Genomic DNA, 23,070 nt, shown 5'->3' with positions numbered 1-23,070 from the left:
ATAACTATGATCTACTTAAACTGAAAGAATATATTCTAAAATGGAAGGAAAACAAAGTTATGTAGTTAAATGTAATAAATGTAATATATTTATATATATATTATATATATATATAAATATTTCAAAATTTCAGAGAGGGGCAAGTGTCCCCTCTTGCCCCTATGTGCAGGTGCCCATGCCTGTAATCTGTGTCCTACTCTTTAAGATATAGTAAATGCTGCTTGGAGCATCCCTTCAGTTTTCGCAGCATTGCTTTGTCTCAGTTTTTTAATCCATTCCCTTTTGATGTTTTTCTATCCTGTTCAATTTCTTGAACTTCAGCTTACCCCAATATATTCATTCACCTGTGGTTTCAAAACGAATCCCTAACTTGAGGACAAACAATTGCAACTCAGTGGGCTGGTTAAACTTTATAACAAATGGGCCTTATAAATGTTTTAAAATTTCTTGCTTGTAATCCAGATTTACTAGATTCTAGACTATAAACTATATTGGCTATGGAGGCAAGCACTGGGGTACTTTCAATCATTCATGCTTAAGACAGTAAAAACAGTTAGTTGGAGTGGTTAGAGAGCAAGATTGAGGATAGGAAAAGGCTGAAAAGTGAGTTCAGCTAAGGCTGAAGGGAAGCTACAAACAACCTTTAGTAGTACTGTCCACAGTGCACCACATGAGGTACACTGACAGCACTAGCCCCTACAGGTATGTGGAAAATGTGGTCAATACCTTTTATGGCTAATGGAATTTAACATCATGACAAGAAATCTGTCATGAAAACATTCCAGTCATCCATGTTAATCAAAATGCTAAAGCTTATACGTATTACTATTTTGTCATCTGCAGAAAATTTTGAAAGCCTTCTGGACGTGATTAGATCCAAGACAAAAGTTTGAATAAGGAAAAAGATTCAGGGAAAACTACTGGAATGGAATGGAATATAAAATTTAGGCCAAAAGCCAAGTCCTGGGACCTATGAGGTCATTCAGTGTAGAATGGGAAATTGAGAGGAAAAAGACTTTAAAGGTGTAAAAGAGGCTAACTTCACGGTTGCAGCATCAAAACAGCTGTGAAGTGTCTGGAAAGTACGACGGAAGAATGAAAATATGAACAGAGGAGTAAACCAAATGAAAGGAATTGCAGCTAGGGACCAAAGGAATGCTGCAAAGAACCTTATGTAACACCTACAGTGTACCATGTGAAGTGCACTGATGGCACTAACCACCTACTGGGATTTGAAAGCCACTGCAATCCCCCATTGTCCAACTTACTTGGCTAACTTCTATTACTTATCATGCAACAAAACTTCTCATATCATGCAACAAAAGACCATCCAAGCTAACTCTATAGTTTAGTAATATGACTCACCAAGCTTGTCAAATTATTTTTTGATAACAGAAACTCAACAGTAAGTGAAAACAATGACCACAAACACCAAGCAATCGAATTAAAGTTTACTACTAATCACTAGGGTGTTTCCAAAGGTAACGTAACCTTCAGAGATGCTTTGCTACAAGTTGATGGACTGCTCTGAAATAAATTGTGTTCTTCAAAAAATTTAATTTTACTTTACTGAAGGCTGACAGGATACTTCCATAGAATAAAGTGATCCTCAAAAGTGTTTTATACTTTGCTGATAGGGGATGGCTCTTTCCAAAGAAAGTATTCCTCAAAAGTATTTTGTTAAGCTTTTGCTGCAAGTTGATAGGAGTCTTCAAATGATAAGGTGATTTTAGAGAGCAATTTGTTATGATTTGATGTTGCTCACATACTTAAACATATTTCCAGCAGCACTACTATGCTGGGCTGGAAGCTGATAAGATGCTTCCATGGAAATAAGACTTAATGGTCTAGACTCAGAAGCAATGATATGTACTGTATTTCACCATCCAAAACGACATCATAAGAGGAAATGATGAGTTACACTTGGATAACACAATCACAACAAGGTGGAAATTGTAACTAAAAACTTGAAAAAACATATCATCATAGGAGCCCACCATATGGTAATTAATATCCCTTTGGTTTTCTTTAAGGATGATCTCTGTGAGCCTTTATAAATAAATTTCTAGTAAAACTGGGCTTATGATAGAAGAGCTTAAAGGTTGATAATGAAACTTGGATAGTGATATAGTCTATGTCTTTTATTTTCTCCGCAACATAGAGCTTGTTACAGAAATATAGCACTAATAGGCTTATGTGTAAGATATATACACACACAGCAAAGGAAAAGAATGAAACATACAATATTAAGAAAAATCCTAAACATTTGAATTAAAAGCTTCAATCAAGCACATTTTTTTGGAAATAATCACAGTATGAAAAACACCTACGTAACTGAAAAAATAAATGATCTAGCCCACAATGGCGTGGGTTACTTTTGAAGATGGTTTTAACATCGTATTTCATGGTGTGTTCTGTACTCTTTTCATGAGATTTGTCTGGTTATTTGTGTCTTGTATTCAACACATGTTAAAGTCTATTTTCATATTTTGAAATGTATTAAATGTTAATAGAATTGTACAGCACTTTACTTTTACAGATGTCTCCTACTTTCAAAATAGATGCATCTAACAAAGGTTACCCTTCTAAAGAATTTATATTGGGTACAAAAGTAATACGTATAACTAAATTTTGTCTTTTTTATGGGTATAGTACAGTAAAGCCCTGTGCACTATAAACATCTTTTTTAAATAGCTGTAGTAAACTGAATGATTAAGTTGAACATTTTTTGTACCTCTGGAATTTGTTAGGTTTAAAGTTTAAAAGTAGGGTACAGTTAATTCCTGTTTGAAAGTACTGTATATAGTATAAATGTACAAGTATTCCTATGTTTTAATATTAATACAGCCATACCTCAAGATTAATGTAAATGATATATGTACTGTATTCCAGTAATGTCAATGTCTTGTATTGAGTTCATCACTTCACCCTGCTCTCAATCTCTGCCAACATATGGGCACTGCCCATATAGGACAAATATGATTTTGATGCTTATCTACTGCGTATATAATATGTGTATATGTATATATATATTTTACATGTATACAACACATATAAAACACACATTTCCAGTACATTCTACTGTACAATTATACATGTATTAAAAATGCTTGTTTTATAATGCATATGCTTCCTTTCCCTATATACAGTCTTCCTTGACATTCAAGTAGAAAATGCTGAGTGACTTCTAGGACTATCGCAATGTCCCCATTCTCAATAGAGGCATCAACCATAATACATCGTAAATGTACAATATCTTGTTCAGCACTGGCATGAGGGATTAAGAAAGGAATGAGCAATTTTATATAAATTCTATATAACTTTTGTTGATGGGGGGGAGGGCCAGTCTCAGGATGTCAAGCCTCAAGCGATGAAGAACTAGCTCTCATGGGATGTAAGGGACTAACGTTGCTGCATAAGAAATGAGGACTCCCACCTCGTTAATACCAACATTTTGCGCAATAAACGTCCACAATGATAGCTCCAGGCTACAAAGCAAAACCTATATCTAAAATGAAATTACCAAAATGCAATGAAAAAATCTATACACTACTATGTATAAAAATTGCAAGCAAAACTCACAACGAAATAGTAAGCTACCATACTTCAAACAAAGTTGGATTTATGAACAAATCCTTAGGCATTTCTGCTTGAACAAGAATCCCAAAATGCAAAGACTCATGATGCCTTATCTGTCACTTCAACGGTCTAGAGTACAGTATTTTTCCTTGTGCACAAGAATAATGTGCGATCAAACTTCTAAAAGTTTATGATAATACTTCAGTAAGTCCCAGATGACTCATTTGGATTGCACTTCCACATAAACAGCAAGCTCTGCTATATTTAAAGACAGTGAGAAACTTGAAACACTATAAAGTTTTCCATCATTAGGCTGATGGTAAGTGGAAAAAAACCTAATTGGTAAGAATGAAAGAATAGGCCAAGAAGAAAGGCACTACAACTTACATAAAGGCTACCACTTTGATAGTTCCATAACCACCAACTAAGACAACACCTTTTTTTCCCAAACTCTTGACAAAATGAACGGCTTTTATGAAGCACCTACACCCTACGAGACGATATGTAGCCGTTACAATGTCAAAAAATTTGTAGCCCTTCTCAACACATAAGCATGCCTTTCATAATTGCAGGATTCAATATATAATATAAATATCACTTATCAGCCATCGAGGCATGAAGGACTTGTAGCAATAGAAAAAAAAAAGTTTTAACATCCAAAGAGAAATGGTTCGAGTCATCCAAAGACGTGGCATGTAACAATAAGCTGGTAGCCTCTATCTGAAAGATACAAAGTAGGTTTTTTTAAGTACACATCAAATCATCCCTCCCAATTAAAGCTGAATAAAATGTTCAAAGTCTTAACATTTCATTCAAAAATATTTGTTCATTCACTAGTTTCCTCTGCAACTGTATATCTTACTTGCAACCATAATCATCTGTATGTGACCTCTATTCACTCTGGTTTCCTTTTCTCAAATATGTGCCCACAAGCATGGAAGCCTACTTGGCAAATAAATAGCCTTTTGCTTGTTTGTATGAAGACAATATGACATTTAAAATTTGTTTGAACTTACCTCCTAAATCCAAGGCCTATTCAATGGGTCTGTAGATTAGAGTTGTGACACATTTCTTGCGATAACGGTGAGACGTGGACAGAACCATCATTCCATCTCTAATACTAAGAGCGTACATGTGGTTCAACATAACGTGATTTGGTTCTGGGAGAAGAGTTGGCTCACACTGTAAAAAATAAAAATATATAAATGAATATAAATATGGAATGGGACCTTAGAGTATACACAAAAACTTTCAGTAACACAAAACTATTTTTTTTATAAAAATTAATGACCCTTACTTGCAGTCCCTTGATTTTCTCATGTTCAACAGAATGAAAAGTGAAACTGTAGGAACCCTATTATTAGCCATTTGAAGTGCTTCAAGATACTGTCAATCGTGATGGTCAATCCGCCATTTTAGCATTTCATACGAGAGAAGTCGCCTGGGAATTTGAACAAATGCAGTTTGGTTGTCCCTACCCAGAGCCTCGCCACGCACCCACCTCTCCTAGACCAGTCTCCTCCCCGAGGTCTCTTACTTTCAGATGACACCGCAAGACGACAGCGCCAAGTTGACACCCCCCAAATGGGGAATCGTGATGCAAGTCTAGGCCTAAAACAAAAAGGACAAAAGGTTCCTGACCAGTAGAAAACCCTCCAGGGGGGGTAAACCCCCACCTTCGCAGGATGCGCGGCAGGAAACCGAGGCGTGGGTGGCCGGTCTTCACCGATTGATAGCCTTAGGAGGTGGACGTGCTGTCCTCTGTCTGCCCCTTCCGAGAGGCAACTGTCTCTCCCTTAAAAGGTAGGTGTCTGTTGTATGAGAACCTCGTACCCTAACCTATCCTTCCTCCTTCCCCATGATAACATCCCATCCATCCTTCCTATCCGTACAGAAAGAAATCCTATCCACCGATCCTTTGTTTCCTCTCCCTCTGCTGCCCTGCGGCGTGCCCTCGTGGCGGGCCTTGCCCAAGACCGTCTCCCCTCACCTGAGCGTAGCCTCTCTCTCCATAATGTCTAAGTGCTAACTGTTTGTAACTCTAGGAGTCATAATGTGTAATTCCTATAAGACTTATTGCTACGTCCATTAGTAGAAATAATCTGTATAAGTCAAATAGTGCAGTGTAAGAAATGGCTAAGTGGATTAGCATATCTGTGCATATTAACTAGTCTTTAATTGTCGTAAATTTCCCTTTCAGGGACGAGAGTACCTTTGCTGAACTTCCACGTAATCTGGTTACGAACCGGATAATCGTACATATTCCACTCCATAACAAGCCCCTTGCAGCTTCAAGCTCCAGCGGTTAACAGAAAGTTCATGTACTTAACATACTATCCGTTGTGCCTTCTTTAATTGTAAATAGAATTAAATACATTATTGCCGGTATTCAGTGTCTGTATGCCGGCTGGCGACCTCCCACTTCCCTTAACCTAACTATATAAATTAGGATATACGTTTGCTAATAACTATTGAAGGCCTAAGCAGACGTACAATCTTAAAAATACTGTAAACAGCACTTACTGATTTCAGCAATTACAAAAGCACAAATACAGAACTGATGGAAGTGAGATTAGGTACATGAGACACAACAAGCTCATATATGTTGGAAAAATACAATTCACCTTAAAATAACTGAAGTTTGCTTCAATGGAGTACTTAAACCTTTGTCCTTTGTAAAAAGGGCCCCATTAGGCAGATGATATTTCCTTGCAAGATGTCTGAAGTCAGGAGGAGGAAAGAAAAATGGGAGAGTTCAGTTCATCACTCATACACATGCAGACTCATGCCTACCAAGAACTTTAAGCAAGATACTGATCTACTCTATGTCCAGGCCTCTTCCCTTGGGCAAGATGCCTTTTTGTCCAAGTAGCTGAGTAGCCATTAAAGATCCTAAGAAGGACTTGTTGGTGTGATGTCTCTCAAGTAAATAAAGGTGGTCTGTCTCCCACTGGGACCTGGTCCAAATAACCACAATATCAAGAAGTTCCTTGTAAACAAAAGAGATGAAGAGAATACCAGGAGTTCCACAAGGTAATGGTCCTCCCCGAGCTTGACACCAAACGAGCCTACAGCAAAGAATAATCATGTGCATAAGATGGTTTGAATACATGTCAGAACAACCAATTACAAATAGTACTAACTGAAATTGGAGTATCCTTATTCAAAATAACTTGCAGAAGATGTGGTGGCAGAACTGGAGGCCCTCGTATTTTCTCCAGCTGCTGGTATTCGGGGATGTCTTGACTAAAATCATCTTTCTTTTCTGTTTGGAAGGAATAAAATTGATTTAAACATATAGTAAAGTTAATCTTTACATGTTTGGGGCCATCAATGACTGTTATATCGTAAGAAAAAATTCAGGGTTCATATTACTGTACTATTATTAATATTCTTGAGTAGTATGACTGTATAACAATGACTTTCGAAGTTATGAGACTGGTCTGAAAGGCGTGTCTTAAGTTATGGCGAAAACTGAAGTAAAGTCAGGTTGACGAAATTGGATGGCTTAGTATGAAGAGACCAATGGGAACAAAGAAAAATTAAAAGGCAGAATGCAATCCAGCTATAATTTAAGCCATTGGATAACTTATTTTCTCGCTCTTCTATGTACTCTTGCTGATCTTACCTTACTTGGTTATCCAATCTCTTCAACTTTCCTCTACTTAAATTTTTGCTAAACTTAGTTGTGATTGAAAATGTCAAAATAACAAGTTAGCATGAAAATAGATAACCAAAACAATTGACAACTTTTCATTGCTGTTAAATAAATATTACAGATATTATTTTAAACACAATTATATCCAATTAGATAATCAACATGATCACAACACATACCTTCATCTCTAATGATTATTCTGCTAGGTTCTATCTTATTCTTGTCATTGGGGTCACGCAAAAGAGCATTCTCGAACTCCTCAAAATCTTGGTCTTTGATTGTGATGATGTTGTTTTTGGTGCCCATGTTGTTGTCGCAAGAAGCTTCGTCAGTGCTCACTTTCCATTCTCCATCAACATAGAATTTGTACTCGTGATGACCCTCGGGCAAATCAACGATGGCTATGAAGTCTTTCTCACTTAAAGTAAAAACACAGGCAGTGGTTGATATACAAATCATACTTATTCTCAAAATTAAGAATATAGACTACAGAATTTACACCTAAAGCCAAGTGTTGGGACCTATGAGGTCATTCAGGTTTAACAGGAGGGAAACCTTGTAGTTGCACTATGAATCAATTATTAGGAGAGTGAAAAGTAAGATGGAAGAAAGAGAATATGAACAGAGGTACAGTCAAAGGAATGCAAGCAGTGGTTGTAGCTGCAAAAGAACGTTAAGTAACACCTACAGTGCACTGCATGAAATACATTGACGGTACTCCTGCCCTACAAGGCTCGAAATTAACAGCCAAGATTTTATGTTTACTTGCAAACTACTGCGCAATAAAATTACATTTTCATGATAAAATAATGTTCTATATATATGTACTTACCAAGTAATCACATTGCTTACAGTTTCACTCACCAGTAGCTTAAAATTTTTTGAAAATCATTGTAGCACTAGTGTTGGTGTAGGTACTAGCCCCGCCCACTTTTTGGGTAAGAGAGGAACTACTTCAGCAAGTTCAAGTGTTTTTGCCTTTTTCCCATATAAGGGGAGGAGGCAGGGGTCTGATTTGTAATTACTTGGTAAGTATAGTATATATAACATTATTTTATCATAAATATGTTTTTTCTTATATGTAACTTACCAAGTAAGTAATTACATTGCTGAATCCCAAATTGACCCAGAGGTGGGATATGGCTTGTTTCTACTCCAAACATTATTAATGATAATAATGCATTTAACAGAAAATAATATGAATAAAATGCTTGCTGTTTCCTATCTGATAAGAGAGCTGCTACAGCTAGTTACAGTCCAACCTCTTAAATCAGGAAACCTTGGGACCAGGCCACTGCCGGACCACAGAAAATCCCGGAATATAGAATACATATACTCATAATAAAAAATGAAGCCTGTAGGTAAACATAATAATTCCATGTACAAATAGCTTAGTTTCTGATGTAGCCTAGTACTTGGCTACATTCTGACACTGCTTTTTATAATTTTATTACTCATATATTTTAACTTCATCATTTTATAATGTAATACTGTATAATTTTCTTTAAAATAATGTACTTTAATACATTTAGCCTACATTCCCGAGTTAGCCTAATAGTAAGTCAACTACAATATTAAGCTCCTCCTAATCTGCACATCATTATCGGTAACTTCCATATCCTAAATTTCGTATCTTCATAATAATTGCTATTAGTTTCTTCATCATTTAAGTTGATTGTAGAGGATAGTGAGATGAAAAAAATAATGAATGAATTTCGGCAATCACAGTGCATGTGAATGTCCCCGTCAAAAAGTAAACAAAGCACAACGGGGCCATCTACTGAGGAAAATGAACACTAACTATTTACTAATGAAATATACATTTTCTTGCACAGAGAAAGATTTATGCTTGTGCTCCTTACCTCTAGCATCATATGATCTCATGGGTTGCATATCGAATGGGTAAATACACAGTTACATAGAAAAAAGAATTATCAAAACCGTATCACCTATCTCTCAAGCACACAGTAAGGAATTCGTGAGTGCCAAATATATCATTGTTTTGTGTAAAAGTTATGACTTATTAAAGCCTTCTCAACTAGATCTTTTAAAAAATATATTTATTCCTGTAAGGTTAATATCAAAAACATATTTAACTTCACATATTTTCATTACTAATAACTATTTTCATACAAAAAAGGAGATTGCCATAATTTTTGCAGTTTTGAAGTTGTAAACAATATGTGGCGCCACCCTGGTGGTGGCACAACAAACTAATGGCAGCCGATTTAAAATAAAGCTGAACCATGGGAGTGCCATCTTACCTATGTAGGGTGTAGTTAGTTGGCCAGATGCATTGCTATAATAGTGGGGCTATGTGGCAAGGGAGGAACCCAGTGACTACAAAATATACAAATAGCCAGTTACCTTTGCCCGGGGCACAGAATGACTAAATAAAGACCAGACAAAAAAGTACAAATCACCTACACCACAATATAAAAGCACCACCCAACCATTAAAAATAAGACAGGAGGGCACTCTGTGCACAAGTGCCTCCAGGCTCCCCTTGAACTCAACACCTGAAACCTGAAACCAAGGTGAAGATATAAAAAGATAAGAAGAAAGGCTCCCTCCACTTCCTCACCCAACACCCTGCCAGCCACGGACAATGGCGCTAAAGCACTATAATTATCGAATAACACTTCTATGTCTTTCAGGTAATGGGTTGCAAAAACTGATCTACACTTCCCATATGTAGCTTGTAAACTTGAAGTAATGGATAAATTGTGTCTGAAGGACAAGGGAGCAGCGACAGTTCTAATTCCTCTCCTCTTCTGTAAAACTTTTGATAATATTTTGGCTGAAAAGACCAGGGTAAAAGAACATATGGCATCTCACTGTGCAAAACCCACTTTTTTGGTCCAGGACGCCCCTGTAGACGATGACAGGTTCCTAGTCATCCTTAAATACAGGAGGAAGTCTGAAATAACCGCTACAGATGTCATAGAAGCTGAGATGTCATGTCTTCTATACCAAGTTCTAAAGATTGCCCACTTGGCCTGATAGTCTCTGCCAGAAGAGGTGCATCTGCACTTTGCAACTGCTTCCGAGTCAGTTCTTAAAATCCCATCTGTCCGAGAAGTTTCCTGACAGTCTGTAACCTGTCAGGACCAAAGTGGACAATCCCTGGTGGAAGCAGCTGAAATGGGGCTGTTTGAGCAGACTTAGGTCAGGAGTACACAACCCACTCTGTGGCGTCACAGAGTGATGTCGGTGTGTGGCAGGGATGTGGCTTCCCATAGGTTTCCATTGTTTATAAGATAAGTCAAGCACACAAGCGCCAGTGGCAAGATGTCGCTGAACCCCGCCACAGCTTATAAACAACAGAAACCTAAGAGAAGCCAAATCCCCGCCAAACACAGACGCCACTCTGTGGGGCCACAGAGTGGCTCGTGTACTTTGGGCCTTACTCTATGTGGTAACAGCCTCAGAAAGTCTGCCATTAACAATAGGAGGTCTGGAAACCATTCCTGCCGCAGCCATAATGGGGCCACTAAGATCACTGACACTTTTGAGGGACTCCTGAACTTGTTGATCACCTCCCATATCATGCATAATGGTGGAAGCGCATAGAGGGCCATGTTCGACCAGTCCTGCAACATGGTGTCCATTGCCCAAGCAAGAGGGTCCAGGGCTGGTGGACAAAAAATTGGGAGGTGATAATTTTTTTTATATCGCAAACAGAGCTACAAGTGGTCTCTCCTGCAGTTTCCAAAGATCCTCGCACACCTGAGGATGAAGAGTCCGTTCTATGGGGAGTACCCGCTTATGATGGCTCAACCCATCCACATGGACGTTGAATCTGTCCTGGATAAATCTAGTCACCAACTTGGTCTTGTTGTCTGCCCATAAAAAAAGGTTTTTGCTCCTTTGTAAAGGGAGAATGAATGTGTCCCTCCCCTCCTTGTTTCATTATATACGTCAGGGCTGTGGTGTTGTTGGAGTGTACTGTCACTAGTACCTGGCCATAGATTTCCAATGCAAAATGCTGTAGAGCCAGTTGAATGGCTGTGCTGTCATCTCTTTCAGACTGATGTGCCAGTGTCTCTGTTCTTTGGGCCACAGTCCCAAAACTTCTTGATTTCCCAAAGGGGCTCCCTAACCTAGGACGGATGCATCTGCATGAAAGTCTAGGTTGGGGCTCAATGGAGACAGACTTCCCTTGAGAAAGTCTGCCCTTTGCATTCCACCAAAGGAGATCCTCCTTTACCTCTTGTAATATTAGGAAGACAAATGTATCCATGTGTGTCTTCTTGTCCCAGATGGCTCGCAGGTAAAATTGAAGTTCTCATATGAAGTCTTCCTAAATGAACAAACTGTTCCATCGAAGCTAAGGTTCCGAGAACGATCATCCACGGATTTGCCGTGAAGGTTTGGTGTGCAAGAAAATCATTAACAGCTCTCATTTCTTCAGGATACCTAAGGCACAGAGCAATACCAACTATTGAGTCCCATCCCTTATGTCCTTATCCATGCATGAAAGGATGTTCAGCCAATCAGTCGCTAAATTTTCCAGTAGCGGGGAATAGTTTTTTATTTTCTGGGCCAATGCACCCACTGACCAATCCAGGAAACTCAGAACCTCAAAAATCCTGAAATGGTTTTTAAGATGATCAATCTCCACAGGGGAGAACTTCATTTTGGCTGTGTTGAAAGCCGACCTGTGCGAAGAGTGACTGGATAAATCTCCCTAGGAGGAGGCAACCACTTCTAGAGCGGGAGTTTCCCCAGTTTCGTAAGGAAAATACCTCCTGCACAAGACAAGAAGGGGGATAGATAAATGAAGACTTCTGCTCTCTTTTCTCAGCTAGTCAACTATCAGATACGTTGAGAGCCTTCCTCGCCAAAGGAGAAAGTACCATTTTCAGTAGTCTGTCATCTGCAGGCTATCCATCATGAAAAACATTGAAGCTGGAGAAGCAGGAGTGAAGAAACCTGGGAAAATGATATTGTTATTTTACAATAAAGTTTTGTACATACTTACCTGGCAGATATATACTTAGCTTACGTCTCTGACGTCACGACAGAATTCAAAACTCGCGGCAAACGCGACAGGTAGGTCAGGTGATCTACCCTACCCGCCGCTGGGTGGCAGGTGTATGAACCAATCCCCCTTTCCAGTCAGATTTTCTCTTCCACCTGTCTCCTGAGGGGAGGCTGGGAGGGCCATCAATCGTATATATCTGCCAGGTAAGTATGTACAAAACTTTATTGTAAAATAATATCATTTTGTACATGAACTTTCCTGTCAGATATATACTTAGCTGATTGACACCCTTGGTGGAGGGAAAGAGACAGAGCTAACAAGGAAAAAAGGGGAAACAACATCTGTTGTAGGATACTAACAAACCTTGGTTCTTACCTGATAAGGCTGAAGACTTCATAGGTACTGTCTATTAGTCTGCATAGCCTGAAGAGCTACAGCGAGGGCGTGACCTACAGCTGAAAAGACTCTTTGGGTCTACCGAAGGGATTTGATATCCGCTTACTCAGTAGAATCCAAGTCGGATCATGTCAACGGGGATTCGCCCTCTTAAATGACAGAGCCTGACCACTACCAATGCAGGGAGCTCTAACACAAACCAGATCACCTAACCATTCTAATGTTAGTACTAAAAATAGAAAGAGATGCCTACCCGCATCCTCTTTGAAACAACCATAAAAAACACAATACAAATAACAAGGGAAGAATTTACAAAGGATGTGCTTCAGTTCCCTGCCCAAGCACCGAATCCGCCGATACGTACGGGCCTAACGCGAAGCACTTTTCATAAGTAATCTTGACGTCTCTAAGGTAGTGGTTCGCGAATAGTACTGAATTGCATCTCCAGAATGTTGCTTTCATCAGATTCTGGAGTGACATATTCTTGTTGAAAGCCAAGGACGTAGCAATGGCTCTTACCTCGTGAGCCTTGACTTTCAAAAGCTTGAACTGATCCTCACCGCAAGCCATATGTGCTTCCTTCACTAGACTTCTAATAAAGAAGGACAAAGCATTTTTAGACAATGGTCTACTGGGATCCTTTACAGAGCACCATAGTCTGTCCTTAATGCCCTTAAGAGTCTTCTTCCGCTGGAGGTAGTATCTTAAACTCCTCACAGGGCAAAGAGTCCTTTCAGGCTCTTCCCCTACCAGGGGAGCTAAACCTGGAACCTCAAAACTCCTTGGCCAAGGATTTGAGGGGTTCTTGTTCTTGGCCAGAAAAGAAGGAAGGAAGGAACAAATCATGGAATCTCCTTTGAAACCTACCCTTCCTTCTAGAGCATGAAGCTCGCTAACTCTCTTGGCAGATGCTAAAGCCAAAAGAAACAGAGCCTTCTTCGTAAGATCTTTGAAAGAAGCTGACTGGGGTGGTTCAAACTTCGAGGACCTAAGGAAACGAAGAACCACATCCAGATTCCAGCTTGGAATTTCAGTCGAGGCTTTCTTGCAAGTTTCAAAAGATCTTAGCAGATCATGTAGATCTTTGTTGTCAGAGATATCTAAGTTTCTGTGCCTAAACACAGCTGCTAACATGCTCCGATATCCTTTGTTGGTCGAAACTGCAAGACCGCATTTTTCCCTGAGAAATACCAGGAAATCTGCGATTTGGGTCACAGAGGTACTGGAAGAGGAAAGCTTCTGGTTTCTGCACCAACGGCGGAAGACATCCCACTTCGACTGGTAGACTCTAAGGGTAGAGGGTCTTCTAGCTGAGGCGATAGCCTTAGCAGCCTTTGCTGAAAACCCATTCGCTCTGACAAGACTTTTGACAGTCGAAAGCCCGTCAGATTGAGAGCGGGGAGGTTTTTGTGATACCTGTCAAAGTGGGGCTGTCTGAGCAGATCTACTCTTTGTGGAAGACCTCTTGGAAAGTCCACCAACCATTCCAGTACCTCTGTGAACCAATCTTGGGCCAGCCAGAATGGAGCTACCAGCGTCATCCTTGTCGCTTCCGAGGCCGCAAACTTCCTGAGGGTTTGACCCAGAATCTTGAATGGAGGAAAGGCATAGACGTCCAGACCTCTCCAGTCTAGAAGGAGAGCATCCACTGACACTGCTCCTGGGTCCGAGATCGGGGAGCAGTAGAGGTCTATCCTCGCGTTCTTTGCTGTCGCAAATAGGTCGATATGAGGTCTGCCCCATAACCTCCACAGGTCTTGGCAAACTTCTGAGTGCAGAGTCCACTCCGAAGGGAGCACTTGATTCTTCCTGCTGAGGAGGTCGGCCCTGTCCTTCCTTTCTCACTGTACGAACCTGGTGAGGAGAACGATCTTCCTTGCCTGAGACCACAACAGCAGGTCCTTTGCTGTTTCGTACAGGGAGAAGGAGTGTGTCCCCCCCTGCTTTCTTATGTAAGCCAAGGCTGTGGTGTTGTCCGAGTTGACCTGAACTATAGCATTTCGGACGTGGGGCTCGAAGGCTTTTAACGCCAACCCCACTGCCATCAACTCTTTGTTGTTGATGTGCCAGGACACCTGTTCCCCCTCCCAGGTGCCTGACACTTCTCTTGACCCTAGGGTCGCACCCCAACCCATCTCCGACGCGTCGGAAAACAAAATCTGGTTCGGGTTCGGCATGTGTAGAGACAGACCTTCTGCAAATCGGAGAGGGTCTGCCCACCACAGAAGGTCCTTCTTGATTCCTTTTGTTATCTTGAAGGGGAACTCCAAACCTTGCGAGAGACGCCTCCAATTCTGGTAAAGGAAGAATTGGAGAGGTCTGAGATGCAACCTTCCTAGAGTAACGAATTGCTCCAGCGAGGAGAGTGTCCCCAACAGACTCATCCACTCCCTCGCTGTGCATGCATCTTTCTCTAGGAAGGTCGTTAGTTTCTCGCGGCAACGAGCAATCCTCTCTGGTGATGGATATGCCCGAAAATCCAGAGAAACTATCTGAATCCCCAGATATATCCGCTCTTGACTGGGGATTAACTGTGACTTCTGGAAGTTCACCAGAAGTCCCAGCGAACTTGCCAAAGTAAGTGTCTTCTGTAGGTCCTCCAGACATCATTCTTGTGAGCTTGCTCTGATCAGCCAATCGTCGAGATAGAGCGACAGCCTCACTGCCTCCAAATGTAGCCACTGCGCTACATTCTTCATTAAACCCGTGAAAACTTGAGGGGCTGTCGAGAGGCCGAAGCACAAGGCCCTGAATTGGTAGATCTTCCCTCCCATCATGAATCTCAGAAACTTCCGTGAAGAAGGATGGATAGGCACATGGAAGTAAGCGTCCTGAAGATCTAGGGACACCATCCAGTCCCCTGGACGAAGAGCCGCCAACACTGAAGAAGTCGTCTCCATGGCGAACTTCTTCTTTTCTACGAAGACATTCAGGGCGCTTACATCCAGAACCGGTCTCCATCCTCCTGAGCTCTTGGGAACTAGGAACAGTCTGTTGTAAAAACCCGCAGAATGAGGATCTTTCACTAGTTCTATCGCCTCCTTCTCCAGCATAAGATCTACTGCTAGAGAAAGGGCTTGATTCATGATGGGGTCCTTGTACTTGGCTACCAACTCCCTCGGAGTCGTCGTCAACGGAGGTCTTGATATGAAGGGAATGAGGTAGCCTTTGCAGACAATCGAGAGTGACCAGTTGTCCGCCCCTTTCTGGGCCCAGATGTTGGCAAACTTCAGTAGTCTGGCACCCACTGATGTCTGGAGAACTTGAATACTACTTCTTCCCTCTGATGGATCTTCCCTCGTTTAGCGGGTCTAGATCCTCTAGAGGAAGAAGCTCTGGCAGGAGGGACTCCTCGAAAGGGCTCCTGCCTAACGGGAGTCTCTTTCTTGGTCTTAGCCTGGAAAGAAGTGCGAGGCTTCCTGGTAGACTGGGCTAGCATGTCCTGTGTAGCCTTAGCTGAAAGAGCACTAGAAACATCTTGAATGATCTTCTTAGGGAAGAGTTGAGGAGAGAGCTGAGAATAAAGGAGAGAGGCTCTCTGAGCATGAGATACTGATTTCGTCACGAACGAACAGTATACAGATCTTTTCTTAATTATACTCCCGCTTCGAAAAGGGAAGCGACATCGCTCGATCCATCTCTCACAGCCTTGTCCATACACGTGAGAACACTGTTAAGATCCTCAGGTGAAAGGGAATCTGGGGTCTGCGTCTTTTTGGCCAACACGCCCAGAGACCAGTCTAGGAAGTTGAATACTTCCAGGACTCGGAACATTCCCTTCAACAGGTGGTCAAGCTCATTCATCCCCCATGTCGTCTTAGCAGACATGAGGGCAGAGCATCGAGAGGAATCCACCAGTGAAGAGAAGTCCGAGTCTGACGAGGAGGGAAGAACGAGGCCCAAGGGTTCTCCAGATTCATACCAGAACTCTAGCTTTCCAGTAAGCTTAGAAGGAGGGAAAGAGAACACCGTCTTCCCTTTCTCTTCCTTCGAAAGAAGCCACTCGCCAAAACCTCTAAGTGCCTTCTTCATAGAGATTGCAGGCTTCATCCTGACACAGGATGAAACCTTCGAAGTTTTCGAGGTCGAAAATAACGATAGAGGCGAGGGCGGGGCGACAGGAGAAAGGGCGTCTCCGAATTCCTGAAGCAACAGGTCCGTCAAACGCTTGTATGAGGAAATGGAGGAATCTTTAGGAATTTCTTCTTCCGAGGGATCCTGTTCTTCTTCCGCCGAAGATCCTTCACAATCCTTACGATGATAGGCTATCTTGTCCTCAGCCGAGAGTCCATCCTTGGAAGAACGCCTGGAAGAACTCTGACATCTAACCGGGGAAGTCATAACTTCCGTTGAGATTCTGCCTGAAAACTCCTTCTTGTCAGGATGAGGGCGTACTCTAGGCTCTTGGCGCCTAACGAACGCAGGGCGAAAATCTGGCGAAGAGCGCCTACTAGGCGAAATGTGTCTATCAGGCTCCTGGCACCTGTCTAAAGGAGAGCGGCTGCCTGGCGAAGAGTGCCTGCCATGCGAGAAGCGCCTATCAGGCTCTTGGCGCCTCCTGTGAGAAGAGCGAATCTCTGGCGACGAGCACCTACAAGGTGAGAGGCGTCTGACAGGCTCCCGGCGCCTAACTCGAGGAAAGCGAAAATCAGGAGAAGAGCGCCTGGCAGGAGAAGCGGGTCTACCAGGCTCTTGGCGCCTGCTAAGCAAAGGGCGGTTGACAGGAGAAGAGCGCCTGCTAGGCGAACAGCGCCTGTCTGTCGAAGGGCGCCTGGTCACAGGAGAGCGGAAGCCTGAAGGTGAGCGGCTACCAGGCTCCTGGCGCCTACCAAAGGGAGAGATCCTGTCTCGAGACGAGCGCCTGTTGGGAGAGGTTCGTCTATGGGAAGCCTGCCCCTCGTCCGACGGAGAAACAATGTCCGCAGGAGAGCACCTGTCCGTTGAAGAGCGCCTCGTACTACGATCCAATCCTGGAGAGAGGGCGGTTACTGACGAATAGCGTAAACCTGGAGAAGAGCGCCTGGACTTCTTTACCGGGAGCGATACGTCCTTCCTACGACGAGAAGTCACAATCAAGGAGTCAGCCAGAGCCGTAATCTGCGCCTGCAGACTAGCCAAAATATGCGCAGGAGATTTCCCAAGTCCTTAACGGGAGAAAGCAGCTTGATCCTTACTGAGGAGAACGAAACTCCAACGGAAATCCTCGGTTTCTTCACTTCTAATCCAAGATCTTCCGAAAAAACTTCAGGGCTGGAGGGAAGAGCGGAAGAAGCCTGCCAGGCTCTCTTCGACGGCCGAGAAGCTTCCGAGGAGCTCCAACGCTTAGGCGAAGGAGAAGGCGAAGACGAGAAGCATTGCCGTAAGACTTCTCTCTTGGCGCGATCCAAGGTAGCCTGGGAGCGAACATCAGGCGCTACCGAGGGGACGCCTGACCGGTGGGGGTACTCCCTAACCTTCCTGTGGCTTTCGACTTTCCTCCTCCACTGGGTCTGGGAGTCTGGAAGAGGTCTAGGCCTAGGAGCATTAGGGAGCCGATCAGACGCACCCTCCACTGCACTGGGATCACTGCACATATCACTATCACTCTTACCTTCTAGCACTTTAATCTTCAACTCCATGCTGCGAATAGTGGCTCTCATAGTGTCCACTTCTGAAGGTGCATCTTCGGGTTCGATGCAGGGAGCAGGGGCTGAAACTGGTAAAGGAGCTACGTCTACAACAAGGTTATCAACTTCAAACTCGCTAGCGCGAGACCTACTAGAACTCCTAGATGAAGCTTTCCTAACCTTGTCTTTTTCAAGTTTTCTTAAATAAGAAGAAAGCGCCTTCCATTCTTCTTCATTCAATTTACCACATTTTCTACAAGGGTTAATAAATGAGCAGTCATTCCCCCTACACTTCATGCATACTGTGTGAGGGTCTACCGCAGCTTTCGGTAGCCTCACTTTACAATCGCTAACAGAACAAACTCTGAACATAGCTGATTTCTTAATCTCTAAATCAGACATAATGAAATCCCAAGAAAAATCTAAAGAATAATAAAAAAACGGTCCACAAATCGCGAATGCCAAGCCAAAGAGCAGGTACTTCACCAAAAGTCCGATGAAACAATCCAGGGCAAAAACGAGTAAGAATCCAATATCGAGAGGTACCGACAACAGGTGCAGTCGACACCGGCGACAGAGAAAATCTGACTGGAAAGGGGGATTGGTTCATACACCCGCCACCCAGCGGCGGGTAGGGTAGATCACCTGACCTACCTGTCGCGTTTGCCGTGAGTTTTGAATTCTGTCGTGACGTCAGAGACTTAAGCTAAGTATATATATCTGACAGGAAAGTTCATGTACAAAATTATGCAGCAGGTTCTTCAATAATGGTGCATAAGCAGTCGGAGGTGAACCTTCATCCCAAACGTCATCCTCACATCCTCTTCCAAAGACACGGGTGACAGCAATGAACTTCTAGGGTACTGGTAAAAAGATGGGCCTTTCTTGAGCAGACTCAAAACATCAGAGAACTGATGCTAAATCAGTAATAGTGAAGGATCTATGGAAGAAAAAAGGAATGGCTGGCACCACTCGCTTGGCATCTGGCGCCAAGCACGTTGCAGAATGCGCCAAAAAATCCGAAGGCAAAGTCCATTCATGTGGAACATTCTTGACTGTAGAAGGGGGCTCGTATACTAGAGACGCAGGCACCTCTGGGAACTCAGGGACTAGTAGCAGCTCAGCTGCTTGTGGGTGCTCTCGAGAAGAAGGAAGAAGAGGAACGTTTCATGGAAGAACGCCCTGGCTCTAGCACAGGTCGTTCCCAAAACAAAGCCAATGAAAATCAAAATCTAAGCTGACTGCATACAACTGAACTTTAGTCGAGAGCTGGCAGAAAAACAATGAATTCCTTGCTGAAGTTGCTCCTCTCTTACCCCAAAAGTGGAAAGGGGATAGCCACCCTAACTCCCACTACGTGTGTCGTAAGTTTTAGAAATTCTGTCGGACTTCAGAGAATACAGCTATATATATATCTGACAGGTAAGTTTCATGAACAAATGAAATTTTATTGCATACTTACCAAACAATTATACAGCTGTAGGTTCCCTATGAATGGCAGGGAACCTACAGCTGTATAATTGTTTGGTAAGACACTACAATAAAAATGGAATTTTCATTATAAAATGAAATTTTATTGCATACTTACCGAACAACTATACAGCTGTAGGTTCCCTGCCATTTGTAGGGAACCTACAGCTGTATAATTGTTCGGTAAGACACTGCAATAAAATCAATATTTGTTAAGTTGACTCCATGCCAGAGATATGAACAGAAGCAATCTTTATAACGAGGGAACTCTAGGAATAGTACAACAGAAAAAGGAAGAGATCATATCACATGCTGGAGGAACTTTAAAAAATAATTAAATGGACAATCCAAAGACTGATTATATTAGTGATGTTCCACTACCAAAACACTATATGTATTGAGACTGAAGACAGTGGCAAGTGTACTAAAAGAATACAAGATAAATGTTGGCGTCTATAAAAGTCCAGTGCATGTCCTTTTCTGTTTATCACAGCAATGGAAGGAGCTACTAAAGAGAGCAGAAAAGAGGGTCACAGGGGGGCTGCTATATGTAGATGATGCACATCTAAACACGATGGTTTACATTAGTACTAATACTTGTAAGACTTACAACTGCTAATGGCACAATTGGGACAGTTTTTAACAAGCACTGTAACATGAATTATTTGTACAGTCCTTTCTGCATTGAATGGAAAAACCTTAACTGTAACAAACAACTTGAATGGTACAAAGTGCATTACAATTCTTTGATCAACATTGTGTAACAAAGAAATTATATACCTCTTAACCATTGGAATCTGCAACCAATCGTTGAATGTACCAGCAATGGCTACTTTCTGACCACCTCCAGTCCACTTGATGACAAACGGGAGCATTTTCTTGTTTCCCTGTGTTATGACTGGCCGAGGCCTAGCTGGCATGGGGTCTTCATTCTCTTTCCCATCTGAATTAGGCTGAAAAGAAATAGCAGTGATCTAAAAAGAAGAAGAAAAAAAAGGCATTTTTATAATACGTAAATAGTTTTAATACTTTACCAAGTAATTACATAGTTATTAGTTTCTAACTATTGCAACAGCTTAAATTTTGAATTTCATGGTAACACTTCTACTGTTTTAGTGTGTTACTAAACCCCCCAACTTTCGGGGAAGAATAGGTACAACACAGCTGAAGAGCTCAATTCATTTGTGCCCTATGTCCATGAGGAGGGAGAGCTTCGACCATGTAATTACTTACTTGGTAAGTAATCCCACACTGAGAGGAGGTGGGCTACAAGGGCATACATATATGCATTACCTAAAACCACTCAGCAATGGAAATTAATTTGAAATAAAAAGGTAGCTAGCATTGGTGAAATGCTTGCTGTAACCTTTCCTGGTGAGAAGGCTACAGCAGGAAGATACTGCCTCTGGTTGGTGCTCATCTTCACATGCAGCGGCGTGGCAGTATAGCCATGAAGGGCTAAGCACCCCTACTTCACTGGGAGCTTTGCAGCAAAGGAGTACTCCAAAGGCTGACAAAGCATTAACAAGTGCCCTTGCCCTGGGCACAGTACCACAAAAAACAAAAAAACAAACCAAACAGCTCTGCTACTTACACATTAAATAAAATAACCATAACCCATCATAAAAACAGGCTGGTGGGTACTCCAGGTACACAGTACCCCTAAGCTCCCCAAAACTCGACAACCTGTATCAACGCTAGGAGATAAGAGAATAGAAAGCATACCTCCTATAGCAATAAGTTATGCATGAAAGCCAACAAAGTGGCAACAGCTCTTATTTCGTGGAGTCTGACTTTAAAAATGGATAAAGAAACCTCCTGAATTCCTGAGTGACTCGGAGATCACACCTCTAAAAAAAAACGATAATGCGTTCTTGGACAGCAGTCGGCAGGGATTCTTAACTGGGCACCAGAGGTTATTAGAGGGGCCTCTTATTGTCTCAGTCCTCTCAAGATGTCTTGAAGCCCTTACAGGGCAGAGATCTCTCTTGACTTGGTCTTCTGGGCCAAGGTATCCATCAGGTTCTTGATGATGAACGAATGGGGTCAGGGCTTGGAAGGAGTTTTGTTCTCGGCCAAAAACCCGAGCGTGAAAGAGCAGACCGCATCTCCCTGCGAAAATCTGACTTCCTTATCTAAGACTTGCTGTTCACTAATTCTCTTGGCAATAGCCCAAAGCAACAAGAAATGGGTTTTTCTTGTTAAATCCCTGAGATAGATGGAGTGAAGGGGCTCAAATGTTGGGCCCGAGAACCATTGAAGGACATTGTCCAGGTTTCAGGAGACCGAAACTGTTTTCTCTTGCCTTGACGTGTCAAAAGACTTAATTAGGTCACTGACAGATCTAGGCACCTATGTCTAAAAACAGAAATTAGAATGGGTCTGTAACCTCTGATGGTAGATGTAGCTAGCCTTGACAAGACCTCAGGAAGAGCAAAAAATGTCCCATCCATGTTAGAGAGGTATCAGAAGAAGAGACGATATGTCTTCGATACCAGCTGTAGAAGACTGCCCACTTGGCCTGGTACTCTTTAGAAGAAAACAGACATCTACATACACTTTGCAATCGGCTCTGTAGCTGGTCTTGAAAAGCCCTTTGTCCTGCCAAGTTTCCTGACAGTCTGAAGCCTGTCAGAGCAAGAGCAGATAAGCCTTAGTGGAATCAGTGGAAGTGTGGCTGCCTGAGAAGACTCAGTCTCTGTGGCAGAAGTCTTGGGAAGTTCACCAGCAGCCTGAGAAGGTCTGGGAACCACAACTATTGTGGCCAGAACAGCTACAAGGGTCACTGAAGTATTGCTGTGAGGAAGAAACTTGTTTAAGACTTCCCTGACCATGCTGAATGGCGGGAAGTGTACGTCCAGGTTCAACTAGTCCTGGAGCAGGGCATTCATCACCCATGCGAGAGGGTCTGGGGCTGAAGAACAATAAAAGGAGAAGCGATGGTTTCTCACCATTGCAAGCAGGTCTGTTGACAGCTTTCCCCACCATTCCCAAAAGGTTGGCGCATATCTGTGGATTCAATGTACACTCCATAGGAGGAACCTGTCTGCAATGACTTAGCTCGTCTGCTAGGACATTCAGCTTGCCCTGGATGAGTCGTGTAACAATCCTGGTGCGATTCCCCTGCGCCCAAAGAAGGGAATCCTTGGCTGTTTCGTAAATGGAGGAGGAGTGTGTACCTGTCTGCTTTCTGATGTGCGACAGAGTGATCGTGCTGTCTGAATGGGCAGCTACTGTCTTGTTGAAGGTTGTTGCTGCAAATGACTGGAGGCCCAAATGTATCACCTTCAATTCTTTCACACTGATGTGGTGCTTTCTTTCCTAGGACCATGTCCTGTACACTTCCATGTTCTCTAGAAGAGCTCCCCAACTCA

General features: G+C 42.4%; 1 protein-coding gene across 1 annotated transcript in view; it reads right to left on the bottom strand.

Moving 5' to 3' along the window:
- Window positions 1-2,123: 2,123 nt before the first annotated feature.
- LOC135203007 (5'-AMP-activated protein kinase subunit beta-1-like) overlaps window positions 2,124-23,070 on the bottom strand; it is a 34,137-nt gene continuing 13,190 nt past the window's right edge. Inside the window, exons 2-6 of the mRNA XM_064232565.1 lie at window positions 20,477-20,649; window positions 7,417-7,655; window positions 6,723-6,844; window positions 4,596-4,761; window positions 2,124-4,299 (exon numbers count right to left, since the gene is read on the bottom strand). Of these exons, the coding sequence (XP_064088635.1) occupies window positions 4,612-4,761; window positions 6,723-6,844; window positions 7,417-7,655; window positions 20,477-20,649 (684 nt within the window). The 3' untranslated portion in view covers window positions 2,124-4,299; window positions 4,596-4,611. The remainder of the gene's footprint in view (window positions 4,300-4,595; window positions 4,762-6,722; window positions 6,845-7,416; window positions 7,656-20,476; window positions 20,650-23,070) is intronic.

Source organism: Macrobrachium nipponense, chromosome 33 (genome assembly GCF_015104395.2).
Source record: "Macrobrachium nipponense isolate FS-2020 chromosome 33, ASM1510439v2, whole genome shotgun sequence".
Taxonomy (NCBI): Eukaryota; Metazoa; Arthropoda; class Malacostraca; order Decapoda; family Palaemonidae; genus Macrobrachium; species Macrobrachium nipponense.
This window is presented reverse-complemented; position numbering and strand designations above follow the sequence as displayed.